The sequence below is a fragment of the Gobio gobio genome, assembly GCF_949357685.1.
Source record: "Gobio gobio genome assembly, chromosome: 11".
Classification (NCBI taxonomy): Eukaryota; Metazoa; Chordata; class Actinopteri; order Cypriniformes; family Gobionidae; genus Gobio; species Gobio gobio.
Window position 1 is genome coordinate 49695458 of NC_137104.1, and position 23589 is coordinate 49719046.

At 39.6% G+C, this 23589-nt stretch overlaps 2 protein-coding genes across 2 annotated transcripts in view; one reads left to right on the plus strand and one right to left on the minus strand.

Annotated features, from left to right (window-relative positions):
* Positions 1 to 23589, plus strand: part of bop1 (BOP1 ribosomal biogenesis factor) — a 105249-nt gene that overhangs the window by 27434 nt on the left and 54226 nt on the right. The window lies entirely within an intron of this gene.
* On the minus strand, positions 15870 to 22447 carry scxa (scleraxis bHLH transcription factor a). Its single transcript, XM_079829891.1, has 2 exons — positions 21489 to 22447; positions 15870 to 17059 (listed from the first exon to the last, which is right to left on the minus strand). The coding sequence occupies exons 1-2, from the start codon at positions 22050 to 22052 to the stop codon at positions 17021 to 17023; spliced, it is 603 nt and encodes a 200-aa protein (XP_079686017.1). The 5' UTR covers positions 22053 to 22447; the 3' UTR covers positions 15870 to 17020.

The window sequence follows — 23589 nt, forward strand, 5'->3', positions numbered from 1 at the left end:
TCTGTCTGTCTGTCTGTCTGTCATTCTGTCTGTCTATCCTACTTTCATTCTGTCTGTCTGTCTGTCTATCCTACTTTCATTCCGTCTGTCTGTCTGTCTGTCTATCCTACTTTCATTCTGTCTGTCTGTCTGTCTATCCTACTTTCATTCTGTCTGTCTATCCTACTTTCATTCTGTCTGTCTATCCTACTTTCATTCTGTCTGTCTGTCTGTCTATCCTACTTTCATTCTGTCTGTCTGTCTGTCTATCCTACTTTCATTCTGTCTGTCTGTCTGTCTATCCTACTTTCATTCTGTCTGTCTGTCTGTCTATCCTACTTTCATTCTGTCTGTCTGTCTGTCTGTCTATCCTACTTTCATTCTGTCTGTCTGTCTGTCTGTCTATCCTACTTTCATTCTGTCTGTCTGTCTGTCTGTCTGTCTATCCTACTTTCATTCTGTCTATCTGTCTGTCTGTCTGTCTATCCTACTTTCATTCTGTCTGTCTGTCTGTCTGTCTGTCTGTTTTGTCTTACTTTCTATCTATCTGTCTGTCTGTCTGTCTGTCCTACTTTCATTGTCTATCTGTCTCTATCTATCTGTCTGTCTGTCTGTCTGTCTGTCTGTCTGTCTGTCTGTCTGTCTGTCATTCAGTCTACCTATCTATCTAATCTACTTTCATTCTGTCTGTCTTTCTGTTTGGTCTTACTTTCTATCTATCTATCTTACTTTCATTCTGTCTGTCTGTCTGTCTGTCTGTCTGTCTTTCTTTCTTTCATTGTCTATCTGTCTCTCTATTTATCCTACTATCTCTCTCTGTCTGTCTATCCTACTTTCATCCTGTCTATCTGTCTGTCAATTTTTTTTTTTAAATAAAATGTAAAAGAAATTCTTAATTCAATTCTGAATGTCATATAACCCTCGTAATATTTTCATAGTGGTAAATGTGCCTTTTCAGAAAGTCAGTTTGCACTGTGCGCACACATCCCATAGAGGGCGCTGTGTCTGCTGTCTGCTCGACAGGCACACGGATGAAATCTTATTTCCAGTGTGTGGTAAGCCATGGATGAGTGATTCTCTTTTGAGGTTTTTCAGAACGGCCCTCTCTCTGGGCTCTAACGTAAAGCTCTAGTGACAGGTAGCGGATCGAGGTCACGTCTGCTAATCACATCGACTGACTGATTCCAGATTCCGGTCCAGTGACCCACTGAGGAGCTGTCATGAGCGGAGGAAACTTTACATCCTTTGCAGCTTGGTAGAATCAGGCACGTTTAAAAACTTTCGCTGACCTCAGTGGTTGCATGGCGACTGCTTTGTTTTAATTGGGAGGTTTTATTTAGGGCCGGATATTTGCATATGCGGTTGGATTTATAATGCGAGAGACTCGCTGTAGCTGAAGGACATGGGTGAGCATTTGATGGATCTAGTTAGCGATTTCCTCCAGTCCCAAATGATGTCAGGGTAATTACATGTTCAGGAGGTTTTGTGGTGTAGAGAGTTTCTTCAGGTGGTTAAATCTCACTCAGGAAGGTAAGGACTGGCTTTGTCATTTCCACCCAGAGATTTAGGAAAGATTTCGGCCCACGCTGTCTGAAGAAAAGAGCCCTGTTTGCTTTCCCGTACAAAGTAAAACAAACACAACCTGTAATGCCGACTGGTCAGGTGTCCAGATTGCTCCAGAGTTAAGAGGGAACCCAGCCTCCCCCTCCGGGGATCTGTGCCACCCACTCCTCGGAAAACCGAGACACCGAGCACATATCTCGAGGTGAATTTTATTTGCTTTGCTCTCTAAATTTTGGTAATCCCAAAGTTTAATTTCATGATTGGGCCATTTCCAAACGCTTGCCTGATGAGTTCCAGATGGGATCTCAAATGATTGCGGTCAATCTGATGGCAGGGAAAAAAGCTTGAATTTTAGCAGCTCTGGGCTCTTAGAGGGTAATTTAGGGAAGAAACTATTATTTCCCAACCCCATCCTTACTAGGATTGACAGCCTTTCCATGTATCGCTGGATCTATAAGTTGCAGCACAGCATGATTATGACCCAATGCACCTCAGTTGGGGGGAAACAGCCTACCTTTCCCGGTGTTATTTTCTTTCCCTTTCTCTTTCCATTGGAGGTTCCCACTTTGATGGGTTTAAGTTCTATTTTATATTATTTTAGAAATTGTTAATCGGCAAACACTTTTGAAGTAAAGTAAACCCATTATCTATATTTTAGAGTTTATATTCAAAGCAAAAGTTAAAAACTATATATAGGTTTTTTAAATTGCTCTTTTCAAGTATTTCAACTGGCCATGAAACCAACCAATGCCAATTTGTTGGGCACTGAAAGTTTTCAAGACCTCTCGTTGGAGGAAGAGATTTTCATCTGAGGCCATCATTACCGCTTTCCTCTTGTCACCGAATACCGTATCCTTGTATGTACGTTTGGAGATTGCCGCTGTACTCAGGGTTGAAAACTCCTGGATGCCTAAAGTTAATCAAAGACACTTCACCATCAACATGCTGCCTTTGCACAATGTTTAAAGCGGACGTAGGGGAAGGTTCTGGCAGCAAATTCACATCAATTTATGAAACCGGAACCGGAGGGTTGTATCCACTCATCCTTGGCATCCAACACCATTTGAGGCCTGAACTCACCTCAACCTTTGACCCTTTGCATTCTGCAGAGCATTCAGCATCTATTATGGCTTCTATGTCTAGGTCTGCTAGCCATACGCCAAGTGAAATGAGAACCCTGCTTGGTTTATATCCTATCTTTCATTTTCCTTGCTTAGTTACTTTCTACCATACCAGTTTTCAAAATGAACCCACAAAGCAAAAAGGTTACTTAAAATGAAGTCTGAGCCTTGTACGAAAAGTACCATTTCTAGTAGGGCTGTGGGTGTTTATCAAATCATAAAGGCTTCAATTTAGTTAAATAAATGTATGCGCTGCATGTTTCAGGGTGAAGTGCAGCACTGTTTCGCCAGTATTTTTGCAGTAAATGGCTGATTTTTGGGTTGATTTAATGTGCATTTGGGAACGCATCGTGCGCCAAGCATCTTCCCATACTTGAAATGAGAAGCGGTTATCAATAAAAGAAAAGCTTTAATGGCTGCCAAATAAAAATCTAATGGTTTAACATTTGAAAATGAAGAAATTAAGATGTAAGAGAAATATTACTTTTATAATTGTACAGTTGTGATGAAAAATAAGTGTTTTATATTATATTCTTTAATACTCTTTTAGAGTTTTATTTTTTTTTCGGTTGAGGTTCCAAGCCGTACCAACACTAAAATGTGACTTGTAAACACTTGTTTGGCCAGAGAAAATCGCTACTACCAGTGTCATTGGATTTGCATGCACCAAACCCACTCGATTTAAATAGTCAGAAACAGTCACTGCAGTATCATTTGTTCGCACAATTTTTTTTCAACGTCCTGCTTTAAACGACTGTCGCACGTAACTTGAAAAAAGAAATGGCTGTATCGTGTTCAGTAAATGAGGTGGTGCTGCAACTAACGATCTCTCTATAATCGCACCCACTTTGAAACGGTACTAAACTGCAGTGGCAAAGCAAACCGAGCTGACCACAGTGGAAATGCAACATAAGTTATCGGCATTACCCAAGGGATCTATTAAGATAAGTTTCAATAGGCTAATTTAATCAAGGTGGCGCTGTCCCGAAATTTTTGGCATGGTGCCGAAGATGCATACGTCAATGCATTCATAAAATATAGCATTTTCCGACAAAATTGTACATGTACGACGCCTAAAATGGCCCATATGGGAACATTTGGTTTCGTTTGACTTTTTTGGAGGGGGGGCAGTTTTAACTGTGCAGGTAGCCTCAGGTCATGGTTGTCATAACTCAACAAGTTTGGTCAAAATACGCTAAAGCATTACAGCGATATAGTCTCTCGTTCATTTTGGCAAGCCCTAAAAGTTGTAAGCACAAACGAAAGTGAAAGGGATTGAGTAAGAGACTCCAAATTTGCTATGGTGACAGTTCAGACTGACCTCTATCTGTGTGCCAAATTTCATAAATGTCTTGGAGGCGGTTCTATGGGCTGCCATAGACTTCCTGAGCGGAAGAAGAACACCACCAACGGTGGTGAATTATATATAATTCACCACCAAATTATATATATATATATATATATATATATATATGTCCCCAATTGAAAATTTTCTAGTGAGCGATCACATCTAAAATTTTCAGTTGGCCAAATTTAATTTCTTGAATTAAATTGCATAAATTCACAAATTCAATTTGGCCAACTGAAAAATTTAGATGTGATCGCTCACTAGAAAATTTTCAATTGAGGACCTGATTTTTTTTTTACAGTGTACAAACAAGCACAGCATTCTTGAAATGATGTTTAATTACATTTTTATCTGAAAAAATCACAATTTCATTCATACAGCCCCCCCCCCCCCCCTCCCCCCCCAATTGAGCCGTTCCAATTTCAAGGTACCATTTCCTCCAAAACTTCCTTTTATGGAAGTCAACGTCTAAAGTGTTGGAAGTACGGTGCATTTAGCTCACCTCATAGACCTTTGAACTTTTCCAGCATCCGTACCTTGTTGGCCCGAAGTGGTTTCTTGCACCCTGCTCCTATTCTGCTCTCAGTTCTTCTTAAAAGCACCGCCGGCGTCTGTTGTTCATGTAGTTTCTATGCTTCTCTTTGTCTTTCCCCCAGCACGCCATTCGGTTCAGCGTTTCAGGGAAGAGAATGATTAATATGTTTTGTGCTTCAGCAGACACGGGCATGGATTTTTACAAAAACGTCTGCACTATTAAAATACAAAGAGCAGTTTTGTTCTCTCGGATCCATTGGATCGAGCCGCTCTTTAGATTTATCAAATTAGACTCGAGTGAATGTGGGTGGTGTTCTGTTGCACATGCAGCAAGGTAAAGGGGGGGATTTAAGGGCTGTATCCCATTGGGAGCCATTGGTCCCCACACAGTCCTCACACCCACGCCGTACCTTCCAGATCAGAGTCAGGCCAATAATTCCTCCCTCTGGCAGGAGTCAAGCAAACGTGTAAGCTATTTGGAGCCGTAAACTGAACGAATGTATTCCTGTGTGTGTTTGAGAGGGGAGAAGCGGCTCATAGCCACTACCTAGAGCTGACGATTGCGCAATACTTTATCATATTTCTCTATTTTGTTGTTGATTAATTTATATTCGTATACATTTATAGTTATTTTTGACCTTCGTGTCACATGTATTTAAATGTACAGTAGAAATAGAACTGGAAGTGATGCGAGTTTAATAGGAGATTTAAGTGAGCTTGCATGAACACCAGAGCTCAATGAGTTTGTACACATGCACTAACCTATGATACAACTCTTTAATTATTCATTTTAACCACTTTCTTTATCACTTTAATACTTTGTTTAATTAAAAAAAGAAGTATGTCAGTATTGCTGCAACGGCAGCAACATATATTGCTGGGCCTCTTTAATAACGCCTCTGACGGTATATAGGGCAAGGTTTAGGATTTATTTTGATGTGCTTAATATAAAGCACATCTCATGTTTAAGACAACTTGGATCATGGACTTACTCTCCATGCTTCGTTATTGTTCTGATGTGTTCGCAACATCAAAGTATACCGATATAAATGATATTGTCCCATCCTAGGGTAAAAAAATGTATGTTCCCTATATAGCTGCTTTTATTTTATTTTTCTTATTAAAATAAGAACAAAGCAGCAAATTACAAACATTAGGACAAAAACATAAGAGCAAATACACAAAGCTTTTTTTCAGCTACGGTAGGTTTATTTAACATGTAGTAAGAAATGCTACAGAAGTTGAATAATCAAGTGTATTACTAAAACACTGCATAGTCTTCACTGTATGAATTCAATATGAACTGATTCTTATTAAAGATAAGAAGTGATTCAGTTAAGAGGAGTGAGTGAATTATCTTTCTTTTGTTGTTTGAGTAACATTAATGAGACATCAGTTTATGCTGCTGCTGTCCCTTTTAATGTTGTCAAAAATAACGATATTTCGATATGTATCGATACTGGAAGAATGTGGAAGAATGTGTACAGAACAGTGTTTGGAATCAATGCGTGTGTTAGGTCTTAAAGGGACAGTATTTATTTATTATTCAAACTACAAAAAGACAAACGATCACTTAATGCTCTTGACTGATTAATTTGTGCAACTTTAATGGATTCATCTGTATTTAATTTTTTACAATGAAGATTATCCAATGTTATTTTAAATTTGATTACTTTGTGTTTTTTTTTTTATTCAGTTTCTTACCTGAATACTGTTAGACCTACCTGAAAAAATAAAGCAGTCTATTTCTATTGTATTTATTTTTGCTATTGTTTGTAATTTGTTTATTTGTTCTTATTTTATTACAGTTTACTCGTCTTTTTTAATTCAATTTGAAATCAAGCTTCCTTGTGCTGTAGCCTATGTAAGCTATAGCAACACAATTAGTTAACAATTATTTGTGAGATAATTAGAATGGTAATTGATCAACGTTTATATGAGAAAAAGCTTAAAAACATTATCATATAAAGTTATCTCTTCAGAATACAATTTTAATTACCTAGACTTTCAATAGACGGACAAAAATAAATTATATTAATATCTATTTGACCATATATGCAGCGTTTTTTCCCTCTGGTATCAAAAATGGTATCGAATATCGATACTTTTTTAGGTATCATATCGAAGTTAGAAATTCCAGTATCATGACAACACTAGTCCCTTTAAGACCGAATGCACAGATCCAATTTATGGACACACATCTTGTTTTCACCCAACGGTTTGTTAATTTAGGACATAACCCACTATGTTTAGGTAAATATTCCACACGATGGGCATTTTAACATTTATTGTGTGTCTATCTGACCATTCAAGCACAATAAGATGTGAAAGAGAACTGAGTAAACGATTGCATACTGTCTGAAAGGTGGCTTTCTGTGCACGCGCTTCGAGTGCATGTCAGTCAGTCAGCGCGAGCACCAACCACATTGAGTGAGTTCTTTTTCACAGCTCATTGCACTTAACTTTTTTAAATATCATACACGTTCAGAATTTTTGATTTGCATGCTGTCTAAAGCAAAAATACTTTGTTCCACGACTGTCCGCACACTCTCCATGTAACAATTTCAACAGAAGGGGCTGCACGCATGTTTGTGTCGACGCGGACAGTACACGTACAACAGTGTTTTCAAACACTCAAGTCACTCGCAAATGCAAAGTCCACAAGACTCATGCTCATGGTCCAAAGAAGTATAGTTTGAAACTCTCACTAAATGCAGTTCCGCTCTTTATTTTCTCATTCATGCATGTTTCTTCTTCACTCTTAAGTGTATATAACTTAAAGTAGTACTGTGCTATATGGATATATTTACATACCGTGAAATAAACGATATAGTAAAATCTCTTAACGATAGACACTTTATACTGTGGTCACGATATATTCCGTCCAGCCCTACTGGCGGTAGGTAAAATGACACTGTACACATTCGATGTTCATTTTGGTACAAATACGTGTACATTGTATAGAGTTTTTCTATTTCTCCCACCATTTTAATTAAATAATTTCATTTGTATTTCTTCTTGAGATCGTACAGTTTAAAAAAATAAAAATATACCCATTAAAGCCATTACGTACACACAGTCTTGAACTTGTCTTTTTGCTTTGATTATCAAATACTTTTTTTCTTTTCACTTTGTTTGTACATTTTGTAATGTTGTGATCCACCTCGTAGTTGGTTGTTTTGGTTCAGCCTTGTTTTGGTTTGGTAACCCTAACAAATCCCAATGGGGAAAATACTCCTGGACTGCTGAAAAAGTGGACTGGCACTGTTCTCTATTGAACTTAATTTGCACTGAACCCATAATATTGTTTTAATGTTAGTAACTAGCTACCTGAAGGTAACTCGATCGCCCTCTTTAGCACTGAAATCGTGACTGCCACCGTGATGCGAGAATGCCAGTTAAGTCTTTGCAAATGCACCGTTAGCATAGAGTTTGTTTCTGGCCGTGGGGTTGTAAGTTGTCACAGAATAGACAAAAATGATATCGATCAGCAAACGCGCAGCACTCCTCCGGGCTGTTGTCCAAAAACTCCGGGATGGATTGAAACGTCTCAGTTGTCTTCTGAGGATGAAGTGATTTCCAAAGCGTTCTTGTCCAAGGACACAAAGGTCTCCTTTCAGCCCAGCGCGCTCCACTGAAATCAATAGGCTGATAAAATTGACAGATCGCCGGTAAATTATGTGGAATCTTGGCCTGACACGCCGCTGTCAGCAGGAAATTTCTTTTTAATAGTCTATTTAAGGAGAAGCGGGGATGTGTTTTTCTTAGTCAGGGGGGAATGTTGATCCAGAGGGCCGGGGGTGGAGGGTCAGATGGGGAGGAGGCGCTCGGGTAAATCGCGTGCCGGTCAGACGGAGCAAACGGGACCCCAGGCTGCGGTCTCTTGCAGGTGTGTGGAGGTGGGGGGTAGGCGTTGGAAAGCTGGCTCTTTTTTTTTCTCTTCGAGAGCAGCCAAAGTAGCCACCTGTCGTTCCACAGTTTTTAGGACTTCCTTTTCATCCGGTCTTCAGCACAACTCCCAGTTGGGCCAGCATGCATCCTGCCAGAAGACCTGATTGAAACCAACTGCCAGCGGGGGCTGCCTCGGTCTCTGTGAGGACATGAAGGGAGATATGGAGAACGCATGCACTGAATGTTTACCTCAGATGCAGGAAGGAGATGAGCTAGACTTCATTTGAAAATCCCATGACTACAACTGTTCAAAACCCACTTATCTGCCTACATTGTACTGACAGCATCCTAAACGAAACATCACAAGTGATTGATTTGAAACGCTCTACGTAGGCAGCAACCTTGTGATTCACAAAAAACATATGGTGCAGTACACTAATCACTCTTAAAAATAACGTTTTTTATTGGCATCTATGGCAGGGTTTATTACCATTAGCTAGAACTAAATAATAAAACATTTTTATTTCTTTAAATTAAATATTAAAAGAACTTTGCCAAGCTTAAGGAAACATTTCTCATTTTCTGTCTTGTTCGATTCTGTCATCATTTATGCATTCCTTTTTTGTGGGTTTCCAGCCAAAATAAAAGCTCAGTGGTTGAAAATTAAGAAATTAAGAATCCATAAATATTGATATTGTATCGTTGGCAAGAGCCTCTTTGTGTAGCACCAATGCGCAGCACCGTTGCACTTCCGGCAACCCAAGTTCTAGTCCCGACTCGCAGCCCTTTCCCGATCCCGTCCCCATCTCTCTCTCCCACCTCGCTTCCTGTCTACTCTATACTGTCCTATCATAATAAATGCAAAAATATCCAAAAATAAACATTAAAAAACTAAAAATATTGATATAGTAATTGTACACATGTAAAATGAAAGTACTTGTTTTTATATTTTATTTTAATATTTGTATGTATTAGTAGTAGTATTAATAACCATTATAATTAATATTATTTTTAACAATCATTTTAATAATAATAAATTATTATGTGATAGTCATACAGATTTTTTTTTTTCATGTTAAAACTGTTTTTTCCAGAAACAATTATTCCCCTCCCTACAAAAAATCTAGATTTAAAGAAGATAAAAAAAAAAAATTCCTTTCTTTTTTCCCCCCATACAGTGAAAGTCAATGGGGGCCAATGCTGTTTAGACCTCAACATTCTTCAGCACTTTTTTTGTTTATGTGTGTCACGCAGAAGAAAGAAAATCCTACATGTTTAAAATGACATGATGACAGAATGTTTATTTGTGGGTAAACGGATCCTTTACATTAAATGATGCCTTAAAATGCTCCCTATGTGGACAACACACTAGGTTTTGGAACGGAGCTTGTATCTCTCTTATTTTAGCAGAGACATTTTTTCCACATTGTGTTAGGTATTTGATGCGTGTTTTTGTACAACGAAGGTGGAAAAAAAACGAAAGGAAAAAATAAATATGTCCCGTTACCACCTTCGTGTTCAGCGTCTCTCCTCTGCTTCTGACGTAGATGCCTTCAGTCAGACTTTCTCCAGGCTTGTCCTCACATTTTAAAACCAAAATATGCTTTTGCAACCATACGGGCAAACTGCTCATCATGCTTGTAGGACAGTGGAAGGAAAAAACGCTCACTGGGATGTTTCGGTTAATGATATAAAGGAAAAGTCAAGCGCTTCGCTCTTGTGGCTTTGATTCGATGGCTTTCTCTTCTGTTATACGACCAGAGTCGTCGTGCAGAAAAGCTTCAGGGCCTCATTAGATATTTAATTTTCAATAAATAATGACTTTCTGAATGATGTACCGGATGCTCCAGGTGGGAAACCCATTTGAAACCCACATTGCCAGAACGCAAACTTTCCACATGCGTCCTCCAAGGTTAAAGCCCTGTGTGCGAAGATCTGCAGATTATTTATTTATCGGGGCGGCGTGGTGCAGGATGGGTTTTCTTTTTTTTTGACGCAAGTAATGAGCGCTTGACCTTTTGACGACCTCTTTTGCGGTTTCGCTATTTTAGAAATAATGACGGGATTTATTTTTATGGCCTTTTGGTTCTGTGTAAGAAGTTGTGAAATTAAAAGTGGGGGTACAGCTGCAGGACTGTCAGGTGAGGGAATCCGTTCTTCCGGCCGACAGCATGGCACCGTCCTCGCAGGACAGGAGCGCTCTGATGCTGAACAGACGAGGATCGGGCCGGACGACGGGCCGTGCAGCTGTCATCTGTTAGCCATCCTCCAGACGGTCTCGCGGGACCTGTGGGAGGCTGGATTATTACCCCCACGTCCAGCCTTTCATGGAAAGAACAGCGTCTGCTCTGGTCATCGGCTTGCTCTGTTTTTAAACTGTTTAGGACGGTAATGAGGGGGACAATGTGTTTTCAGGTTTCGTTTGCTGTTGCTTCCAATTTATGATTTGACATTGGTGAAACTCTATCTTTTGTTCCTGTTTTGTAAGTTGCTTTGGATAAAAGCATCTGCTAAATGTATAACGTAGAGTTTAAATATGCTCCTATCAAGTCAAGTCACATTTATTTATATAGTGCTTTATAAATTGCAAAAATCATCAATTATGAATTAAACAAATACAGTTTCAGCTATAAAGCAGTTCTACAGAAGACAACAGTGTCATTATTTAAGGTACGTTTAAATTTAGGAAACGTTGTCAAAACAATCTCCGTTCTCAAGGATCCACAAAAACGACTAAAAACACTGTATTATTCATGCCAGTCTATTAGTTGGTGATGTGACTTTGTAAAGAAGCGCTACACATTTATAGACTGAACATGTAATACGCATGTGCGTTTTCAATGCACACGGTACCGTTTTCAAAAGTTAGCTTTTTCAGGCCGCCAAAATGGCACCATCGTGTAAATCAACGGCCAAAATGTTTTCAGTTTTTAGTTGAAAATGGTGTCGTGTATATTCTCCATTAGTTCATTGTTGATTAATTTCAGTTCCGTAAGTGTCAGTGTTGACAATTATGAAACAAATTCAATTTATAAATCTAAAGCAGTAGAAGACAAGATTGTTAATATTCACCTCAATTTAGTTTGTGTTGATTGGATTCGGTTCAATTAGTGTTAATGTTGCAAAGTTCATCAACCCTGAAACAAATTCAATTCTATAAAATGGTAAAGCAGTAGAGAATGGGGGCAGTTGTGGCCTAATGGTTAGAGAGTCTGACTTGTAACCCGAAGGTTGCAGGTTTGAGTCTCAGGTCCGATTGTCGGTGGGGGGAGTGAATAAGTGCTCTCCTTCACCCTTAATATCACGACTAAGGTGAGACCCAAAACAATTGGTCCCCTGGCGCCACAGCGAAAAGGCTGCACACTGCTCTGGGTGTGTGTTCACTACTGTGTGCACTTGGATGGGTTAAATGCAGAGCACAAATTCAAAGTATGGGTCACCATTAGGGATGTCACAAGTACTGGTACTTCGGTACCAAGTCGGTACTGAAATTATAAAAATGTGACGATACCAGCATTTCTGTAGTACCGACTCCCGAGTATATTCTGTACCCGCAGCTGCATTCAGTGGCTTCCGTGTTTATCTAAGCGCAGGGCTCAAGACTGTAGCCGAACATATACATACACACACACACTAGTGTCTGTTGATATTAAACTGCAAAATACTATTTAAATATTTCTCAGCCTTCCATGTTCTGCGTCTCTGTGTGAATGACGGGGCGCGGAGGCCTGTGCGCGTGACGCTCGCTGTCTTTGTAGTCTCTGCCGTGTGTGAGGATGAGGACACAAACGCATAAACAGTCCCTTCATGAGAATTTACCGTTTCATTTGAGAAAACTGTCATCTTATGAACACCTTATGAAAGGTCACGGCAACCCGTCAAAATAAAAGTTTGGTTTAAAAAAATTTAATTGACAGAATATATCGGGCTACTGTTGTAGCCTACAGTAGATTTAGCTATATGTAATAATAATACGTCTCTACTAATAATAATAATAATTATGCCTAGATGGTTGATTATTTTTCACTTGATCTTTTTTTTTTTTTATAAATAATGTTTACTTTTAAACAGCATACAGCCTTTAAATGTTTGTATTATTTACTTATAATGATTATCATAAATGATAAACTAAAATTAATTATATATTTTTTAAATAGTAAAAAAAAAAAACATTTAGCTGTGTAACCGAAATTGGTACAGAGTACAGTAGAATTTTTATGGTATTGGTACCGACTACTGGAATTTTGGTACGTGACATCCCTAGCCACCATACTTGGCCACACGTCACTTCTTATTCCCTTATTTAAAATGAAAACATTGTCATTATTCAGCTAAATGTAGCTAATTGTTGATTCAATTCTGTTCAGTAACAGTGTCATGTCGCAAAGTTTATCAGTTATGAAACCAAATTGATTCAGCTATAAAGCAGCTCTACTGAAGACAATTGTGTCATTAGCCAGCTCAAGTTTTGTTCTCATTCAATAGTCAGTGTAGTCAAATTGATAATATTACTGAATATCAAGGGTGTGTTCAATTTTGGCAGGTTTGGTTGGATTAACACAAACTGTGGTGCGATTGCTCTGTTAGTGTGGTTCAGTTGAATAAGTTTGAACGAACCCTGGTGCGTACCAAACAAGCGGACCGAAACCCATCATTCTGGGGCCTAAGCTTATATACAAGCCCTGGCGCAGTTCGACTGAAATATGAATGCAACACGGTCCAAAGACATCTAAACAAACCAAAAACAGGATGTGATGTCACAAGATGCGACCCAAAAAGGACCGAATGCTCAAGCTCAAGCCGACTGTTAAAGACTGCATTCGGAACTGTTCGGTACACACGCGCACCGAACCGAAAGCCCTGTACCGAAACAGTACGAATTCATGTACCGTTACACCCCTACCACTTAACATTGATTTCTGAACTTGGAGTGGTCTCCAGAGCTGTATATATAATTTTGTACATATTTCAGGTAGAACTAATCCTTCAAGTTTAATATCTTTTCCATATAGGTGACCATAGTTTGTTTTATTCTTTAGTCTGGAGCTCTACTGCAGTTGAATTTCCATGAGTGCCTAGAATGGGTTGTTTTCTTTTTTCTGGCCGTGTATTTTAATGCATTGTCACTGCTGAATATTTCCTTTGTTATTCTTCTGTATGAGTGCTGATGTGTGTAGTGTCTGGATGCGAGGCCTGCGTCGGACACGCAGGTAACCGGGTTCATGTGTGTCGATATGGAGCTGTTCTGTGTGCGCTGGCTGGTGAGATATGAGGGGATGACAGAATGACAGACCGGGGTGAACAGAGGGGTAAGGCTCAGCGGGATGCCGCCCAGTGCTTTTCTTTTCGTCTTGCGTACCTCCACAGCCTCATCAGTAAGGATCACATACCGCTTCATTGACACCAAACTAGTTTGATTTACTTTTAAACCGAAAACAATCGATAATGTGGTTGAAAAACAATCTCCTCTCAGCTCTCCAATTAATGACACTCCAGAGCTGGTGTGTCTCATCGCAAGTTTTTGCGGCTCTTTCGCCAATCGTGGAGAAACTTCTTAACGGCAGATTTATTTATAAATGAAATCCAGATGGGGCGTCTAACAAAAGTTAAATAATTAGCTGTTTTTGCAACGGTCGAATTGAAATATCATTGAAGCTCAGTATGAAATATCGCCCATGAGCTGCTCTTTTGTGTACATCTATATATTTTTTTCCCTTAAGAAAAGTTTTAGGCATTAACTATAAAAACAATCACAAGAATGCAATTATTATTATATTAACGCAATGTTGAAAGATTAAAATAAAGCTCTCTTCATTTTTAGATTAGTTTAACCAAGCAGAGAGTCGTTTTAGTTACCTGAGAGGAGAGATGAAGTGATTGTAGTCTGCAGGTTTTGGAAGGTGTAGAAGGTGATATGTGAGCCGAAACTCTCAAGACCAAGACAAAATTTGTCCGAACTTCCTCTCACCCTTTTACTGGCGCTGTCAGGGGTGGACGCTGCCAGGACCGCTGCCAAAAGCTTTACCTGCGAATCCCATCTGCGCCGCCACACGGAACAGCTGCCTGTCTGACAGGCCTCACTTCCTGTGCCGTTCACCTCGTTTCTGTCGTCTGTTTCGGCTCACACTTCCTCCTGTCCTCTGTCACACAAGATCCAACCAATACCACTACGAACATCCATTAAAACGACTTTGCACTTATTGGAAGGTAATGTTTAAGAATGTTTTTTGTTTTTGCGTCATTTTATTTGGCTGAAATCCAAAGATAAGTTATCCAGGTAAAATGCCTACTTTAGGACCATGTGAACTAAACAAACACTGATCCTACTTTGTCTAATGCCTATTTACCAACCCCTGCCTTTAAGCAAATCAGCATGATGTAATGTGATTAATATTCATGATCCGATAAGGTCTATATTGTGCTTCTTGTGTAGAATGATATGATATGAATGTATATAGGGTACAATGGGGCTAAAGGCAATATTGATACAAATACTTTAGCTAAAATATGTTTTTAACAAGTTAATACTTAGTACAAACTTTGCTAAAGTGATTGTTTTGAACATTTACTATTTTGATAGATAAAATAATAATAGATTTTTGTCAAATATACAGTCATTCAAATGTTAATTTAGAAATATATTTTTAAAAATACAGAAACAAAATTTATTTTAAAAAGTAAAGATTCTGAAAGCATTGAAGGAGATCCCATAGTACTTTAATATAGATTAACAGTAGTAACATTATATCATATGTTTAATATCATATTTTGTTTTAAATATGATGGTTTTCATTATAAATATGGTGATTATCTCTAAAGTGTACATCCAACTTAATAATATGATATTTACCATCTGTATTTAACCATGTCATGTCAACAAATGGAAAAGTCATCCAGCTGATTATCATGATATTGTCTTTTGCCCCAACATTAAGGTGCTTTTTACCCTAAGTACCATACTTTTACATAATAATAATAATAATAATATGTTATTGAATATTGCTTTAATTACCTTGAACACAATTGAAAATCATTTAAGACGACCTTTGTCTCAAAACCTATTCAATAATTTTAGTGATTCTCATGTTCTACTCATATCTACAACATTTGAAAAAACATCAAATATGAGATCATATTTTCGCACAGAATCAACTTGCGCTGCTGTCTGCGATCACGTCAAGAATAAGACAAATTCCACGTGCATCTTGAAAAGCGGATGTTTAGAGGCCAGTTTTGTGCCATCTAGTGGTTTAGAGGAAAATAAAATCAAAGGCTCCTTTTATGGGTGCGTATATATATGTTCATCTTTGTATAAGGGGGTCTTGGAAGGACAAAATAAGCCAAAACGACATCAAATCAGGAGATTTCATTTTAAAGTGTGATTTCTAGACCTGGAAAAGTCTTAAGATATCCATAGGCATTTTTTTTTATATGAATAAAGCATTTTATCAGATTGAAATAATGGGGGAAAAATATTTTTTAATCATGAAAAAGCTGGAAATATCATGTGATAATATATTGTGCACAATAGAGTCCTGGATTCAAAAAGGTTGAGAACCATTACTATAGATCATAAACAACTGTTCTTGCCGGTTATAGTTGGTAATACCGTAAAAATCTGAAGTATCTTGTCTTGAGTTTGTGAAATATAAGACAACACGAGTGACTCTAGATGTGTTTGTATTTCTTAACCTTTGGAAGAATAAACTACGTTGAGATTAAAACCAGAAAGAGAATGTGAAATGAAATATTTAGACTTCGAGGATCTGCACAGATGATAAAATGAAAGTGTCGATCTTTATCTGGAGGGACTCTGTTTTTATAGCTGGCGTTGGTCTTAATTACAGCACTGCTTGATGGCAAAGATATCCAAACATCTTTGTGGCATGGTGTTGAATGCGTGCTAGAAAGAAAAGCAGGTGGTTTTCAGTCCGTTTGTTCAATAATTTTTAATTTAAACAATGAATAATATATGTAATTTGCCATATTAGACATACAGTATATACTGCATTTATTGGATTTATTGTGTTTTCATAGTCAGGCTAAGTGTCTTTCGTGTTGTTGTCAGAAATAACGTGTCTCATCAGTTTGCATCCACGCATGCCCTCGATATGAGCACGATCCCAGAGTCCTCTTTGATTTTTATTCTAGCAGGATGTTCTGTCATTGTTTTGCTTTGCAAAGTTGGGCTCCGTGCGCTGTGTCTTCTGTGGTCATCTGCAGCCTTTTGAGTGCTGTCTTCTTCTTTGGATAGTCTTTGGCGAATAGCTTTACCTCAACTCCCTGTGGTCAAAGATAAACATTTGGTGTAGCTTGGTGTGTTAAAGCATGGAAAAGGTGGAAATGGATGAAGTCTGTGGCGGGATGTTCAGCTCTTGCGTAATGAAGTCGCTGCAGTCTTGTCTTTTTCCAGTCATACATGGTTGTCTTTTTCTCCAATAAAAATGCTCCAGTCCAAAGGCGATTTACAAATAATTAAATATGAATTGATATTTGCATATATACACCATAACATTGCATTTGCAGCCAACAGTTTTTGTACACTGGTGATGCTAATGTTTTGTAAATCCATTCACTACGTGGCTTAACTCCTCAGGGCTGATTTCCTCTCTCTGTCTTTGCTCTGCAATGAAAGAAAACAATCCATTAGTTATGAAAAATGTCAGGTGCAACAACTTTGTTCTCGTTGTTAAATTAATATATATTATTTCAATATTTTACTTTAAAATATTTGCAATTCAGAGTTATTTAAATGTATTATTTGTTGCATTTAGGTCATTCATTTATCTAACATTTTGCAAATATTTATTAATTTTCAGTTTTTCAGAGTTGTTGACTCTCGAGGGTTCGTGTCATCGTTTTCCCTGCAGGCCGGTGGTTTGGCATTAACGCGCCTGCTGTTTTTCTCCTATCACCTTTCCGTTTGCGGTAGCACGCGCACACACACCTGGCTCACATTTCCCAGTTTGCTTTGCTTAGAACAGGAGCAGATGGAATGCCATCGTTCCTGCGGCCCCCATCTGATGTAGGCGGAGTTTCTAGTCAAAACACTCAACCTTAACTGATGAAGTCAGACAGAATCCCATTTGAAAATAACCCTGACCCTCAACGTTTTCCTTTCTTTCTTTCCTTCTTTTTTTTTTTCTCACTCCCATTTTCTTCCCCAGCCCCTCCTTTAAGTTCAGTGCCACTTTAAAGTCACCAGCGCTCTGACTCCAGGGATCACTTACGGCCAAACTAATAGGATTTTGCCTACATTTGCTTTTCATATCCTGTCTAACACGCCGTAAAGAAATTATTATTGCTGGAGCTTGCGTCCAAATGCCCAGATTGATCGTTCGCTCCCCTTGGTCTGAAGTCCTTTATAAACACATTATTTCCAAGTACTTTGAGGCAGGAAACAAATCACGGCAAATTCTCAAATATCTTTATATCAATAAATTGGTGTTCACCTCTTTTTTTCCTTCCCTTTAAGCATCTACGGGGCTCTTAACACAAATATTTGGCTTCACCTCAGGTTGACGGGTAACGTTGACAGCTTGCTAAAGATCACAATGAGATGGTGTGTGTGCATGCATGTGTTTAGACGTGTAACTCTAGCCTCTCAGTGGTGACAGGACAGGGTAGATTATTAAAACCAGTCTTCTGTTTGAGCTAATCCCAATATACGAGTTTTGCACCCTTTGAATGTGCCATTTACACACTTTTGATTGTTTTTATAGTGTTCGGGAGTATTTGCACAGACCTTTTTGCTGCTGCCCACAAGCGAAAACACTGGTTTCCCTTCGTTTATGGTTATGAAGCGTACCGCCCCACCTGTGGTAAAGGATGACCCAATTCCAGCCCAAATTTAATTCATGTGGCTTTACTTTCCAGAAGGTATTGAAGTATTCGCATTTGGCGGTTTTATAAGATCCCGCTTTTGGCCAAATCTTTCAGGATTCATTCGAATAAAACGGCAGTTTACGGAGGAAAAAATGTTGGCTCTTTAGTGTGCGCTGCTAATACTTCTAATAATTTCATATTGTGTCAAATGTTCGGGCTCCCGTTAGAGTGAAGGACTCTAAACTCTTCCATATGCTCGTAATGAGAGAAGTCTTGATAATTATCCAGAAAATATTACCCATGTTACTTCTCATTGGGTTACATTCTCAGCAGACGCCATAACTGTGAGGAAGACGTCCCATCTGCCTTAAAAAAAGTAATTTTCAAACAAAAAAGTAGTAGTACAGTCTGGTTATGCAATCTATCCAAGCCTATGTCCTCTTCTGTGAAAAACCAAATGCCCACGTCTGAAAACGAGTGTGTTTTAGCCAAACAGGCTAGATGAGACCCATATGGTAAATTTCTCGCTCTGTCATATTTGTGGTACATCCCTGTGCATGTAGAGATGTAGAAAAAACTAGTTACTGAGTGCGTGCATGTGCAAATATTGAGATCCAAGATGATATAATAAATGCGGATAAAAAAAGCCAGATGAATCAAAACCTGGAAAATGTTTAGGGTAAAATCTATCATTTTTATATAGACACAAATCTGTTTGAGTCTTGAACGTCTTAGCAGGCAAAAGTAGCAGTTTTCTGCCGCATGACTGTCTGCGTTTGATTTAAAAGTCAGTTTCGCCCGTTTGCTGGAGAATCTCGACGCAGCTGTCTGTTCTGTGTCAGCTCACAGACGCTTAACTTTGGCGAAAACCCGAACATTTGAATTCAGTTATACCTCTACGTCTTGCCCCTGGTGTGTGTTCTTTATTTCGTCTTTCTCTTTCTTTTTAGAAACAATAAAGCCGTGCGTCTTGGCTGAGTGATACTTTCACGGCGTAATGAGCACTAAGTAGGGGTAAAAGAGACGAGTGCGGTTTTGGAGCACACAGACCCACTTCTGAAAGTGCTCTACAAAGGCAAGGCCCGGTCTGTTTCAAATATCTGCCTGCCACTGGAATCCCGAAGACATGGGCGTACTTCACGATCGGACTTATAAAGATCTATCATTTCGTTTTGTAGGGATTAAGGTTACTGCCTGAAATGGGAGTGTTGGCCTTTGGCCTGTTGTTGTTCCTAACCGTGTGGTTTCTATGTGATTTTCAACAACAGTTTAACCACAAACAGTTTAGCAAGTAAAGGAACGGCTGTGTTGTGTACATTTGTGTCAATCTCTTTATATACTGTGTGGTTTTGAGAATTAGATTTGAATACTTAAAGATGCTCGTTGAGTTGCTAATTTGTGGATGACTGATTTCTAGAGAGCAACAGTGGCCGATGTCCAATGTACTGCCAATAGTCAGCCAATTTAGCTGTCTGACTACATGAATTGGACACAGCTGAGATATTTTGTTGCAGAAAATGGTTATATAGCAGCTGATTAAATCAGGTTTGGCTAATATAAATCTGTCTATCCTATCAGAACTGCTGAACAGGTTTCACAGGCACTTCTTCACGTTATACGAAAAGTTTTTACAAGATAAATCCGTCTAAATCTTCACATTTGAATGACCTTAATGCTCCCTGCTCGAATTGATGTGCAAAGACCACTGTGTTCCTTTCAGAAATCTGTGAAAATCCTTCTCTGAAAGATTTACGAAGTTTTAAGCAGGTTGCGTGTCGTGCCTGACAGGGATATTAATTGGGCAGCGAGGAAGAGACTAAGAACAACACAGGATGTTTGAGTGAAACTTTGAGGTTGGTGCACGGCTACTTGGGGGAAAATACCCTGCAGCAGATGTTCCCTAGATTCTCATGGCCTGATATATAGAGCACGGACCATTTGCATTTGCATATTTATGCCTCCCATTTGCTCATTTGTCATAAATGGCCCAAACTAGGTTTGTTGTAATTCACCCGTGCGGTGCCGAGTATCCACTGCGGAATCGATTGCTGCTATTCTTTGTGTTTATTTCCTTCGCTACAGACTTTACTTTAAAAGATCCAGAAAAAGAAAATTTAGCTCAATGGCTTCTGGAAGCACTTCAGGTTTTTTTGAGGATTAAACACACGTTGCGGTGGTGAGATACCCTGAGCAAAAATGCTCTTGTGTCATGGCGGAGTGTAATTGTCTTGAGCGTGTGTTATATTTCAACCTCTGACAGTTCTTCGCCATGCGAGTTTAAATTACAGTTTTCCCCCTGTTTTTGGTTTGGTGTCATTGTATTCCTCACAGCCAGAGTGTGATTTACAGTTTTATTTTTAATGTGCTGCGGTGTTGGCTCCACGGACCAAGGTCAGTGCAGTCACGCTCGCCGGGGGAAGAGATGGATGATGTGTTTGTATATTACCTGACAGTCTCTTTGTTGATTGGATATTTTCCGTTGGGGTACATTTAATCCGATCTTTCACTGCATCTGTCTATGAGGTCATGGTAGCAGCGCACTCTGTAACAGAGATATCGCCCTTGATGGAAAAGGACATGTGGATGAAGTCATAACTCAGCTTCAGAGTGCTGAGGATGGTTTTCAGTGTCAAACGTTATCTTGGCGAGGCTGGAATTACGACGCAGATTCACTAAAAGGCGCAGTTGTAGGAACATTCATGACAGACTGTTTAAAACCACTAGTTGCTCATGCTTTGGAAAACATGAACCAAATTATACCTTATCAGCTTTCTCTAGTCTTATACGTTTTTGCAGTGCCAGTTCTAGAAGCGAGGAGTGTGGTTTGTGCATTTTAACTGCTTTGTTGTGGTTAAAAGTTGCGGCTAGATTTACAGAAATAATTGTAGAAAGGAAACAAACGCAACTACTTGTTTGAAAGGTATTCTAAAAAAGTGTTACGTTTATTGACCTTGGCACCTTGGTTAGTTAAACAGCCTTTATTCTCTAACATTGGACATTTTAAGGATTTATTTTGACAGTGTTTACTGTATCTCAACTGTTTCCTGACTAACCTTGCCTTAAATCATTGCCCTCAGTGACCTTAAATCAGACCCGCTCTTGTCCCTCCCTGAGGTTCAGCTCTATTTCACACCTCTGCCAGTATTTCTTCAGCTTGTTTGTGGACTTGAACATGTCCAGATCATTGTACAACCTTAACGGGGAACACCTGCATGCGTCTTACTCACCAGTTTCCTCTGGTTGCTGAGGCAAAACGTGCAGATCTGTTTGGGCTGCGAGTTCTCCGAGTCCCGGCTGGGTGAGCTGTGGTGGTGGTAGTAGTTTGAGGTCGAGGGCCCTCCGCTGTGGCACGGCTGGCCGTCCCCGCAAGCTTCACCCACCAGGAGAACGTTTCCCAGGTGAGATATGTAACTGGATGCCAACCGTAAGGTCTCGATCTTTGACAGCTTCCGGTCGGCGGGCTCTGTGGGGATGAGAGTCCTCAATGCGGTGAAGGCCGTGTTGACACTGTTGGTGCGGTCCCGCTCCCGTGCGTTGGCTGCGTTGCGTTGACGGCCCTCTGGCAACGGACCTATTATGTTGTTGGAATTGGGTGGCGTCCCAATCAGCAGTCCACCTACTCCAGGTTTTCTCTTTCTTCCGACTTTAATGTCGTACCCCGAGCCGTCCAAGCGAAACGAGCGGTCGTCTGATCCCGAGCTCTCGCTGCCGTTTTCATCGTCCTCCGACATCATTGAGATCTCCGAGTACAGGTATCGGCTGGGAGCCGGTCGCACCATCGCGAAAGACATTGTCAGCAGGTGCTAAAACTTCCAAACTCTCCACACTAATCTTGAATGTTTCTTGCGAGACTAGAGTTCGTAATGCATGGGTCTCTGAGCTTTGGAACCAGTCCTGCACTTGTTTGCTCTCCGGATAGTCCTCTGGTACAGTTGCGCTCTGGTATTACATTGCTCTGCCACTACAGACCCTTTGAACTGAGTTTTTCTTTACAGTCAGACTTGGAGAATTGATCCTGAAGGGTTGAACTTGTTGTTTGTACTCACTCACATCCCATCAGCACTTCTCTACTTGAGCTGAAATCAGCGTCTTGCTTCCTCAAACACACATGCACACTCTTTCTCCGGCTCTCTGTCCCTGTGCAGCGCTGGCTCTCCCCCTTGTACAGAGACCCACGTGTGGTTTCACTGAGTGTTTCAGTATGGTTGTGCTTTATAGGTTGTGGGAGTGTCTGGTATGATTCCTCCCTCTCTCTCTCTCTCTCTCTCTCTCCCTCCCTCTCCCTCACTCTCTCTCTCTCTCTCTCTCTCTCTCTCTCTCTCTCTCTCTCTGTCCGTCCTTCTCTTTTACTGCTTATGCAAATATCCCAGCTGGCGGCTCAGGCAGGGAGCAAAGTGGTTCTATACAGCTATCAACATCAGTTTTTTTTAACTCCCAGTTAATAATAGCCTTTCTCTTTTTTTTCTTGCTTGCTTTAGTGGTTTGAAATCATTCTTCCTTGCTTTCATTCTCGTTTGCTTCCTATCTAATCTTTTATCTGTCTTATTTTTGCTTGAAGATTGCTCTTTTTTTGCTTGATTTCTTTCATTCTGTCTTTTTTTGCTCTTGTTTGCTTGATTGCTCAATTTCTCATTCAATTTTTCTTTAATCAATCCTACTTGCTCTCTTCTTCTTGTTATTCCTTCCCTCCTTCAGTTGATTTTTAAATCATTCTTACTTTCTTCTTTTCCTTTTGTTTGCTTCCTTTGTTCCTTGCTGCTTTCTGTGAGATCAGTTTCATTTTTCTTCTTTCCTTTAGTGTTTTATTTGTTTCCTTCACTGATTTTAAATAGTTCCTACTTCTATACTATCTATTTCTTGCTTTTATTTTTATTCTTTTTTTCTTTCTTGCCTTCTTATTTGCTTGCTAGCTTTCCTTTGACACCTTCTATCTTTATTTTTCCCTCGCTGCTTTCTTTCACACTTCATTTACAGTTATACTGCATCCTAGAGGGACTCTCACACTCCAGGTCTTTCCACTGGAGCTTTATAAAGTGTGGGTCTTTTTTTTTTTTTTTACCCGTTCCTCCTCCTCTCCTTGAACTCTCTAGCCATCAACTTACCTCAGTGGTGGTTTTACAGGGTCCAATGTGCCATCTCAGGGCCGGTCCTTTGCGATGAGTGTGCACTCCCATGGTTTTTCTTTCCACTCTGAGTCAGTGACTGTCCAGTAGCTTCATGGGCCATGTTGTCCATGAAGATGAGTTGGTTTTCTCACACTTAAACACATTGCCGGTTTGTCTGGCTGGACCGGTTTAGTCACGGGAGGGAAATCGCAACATAACATCA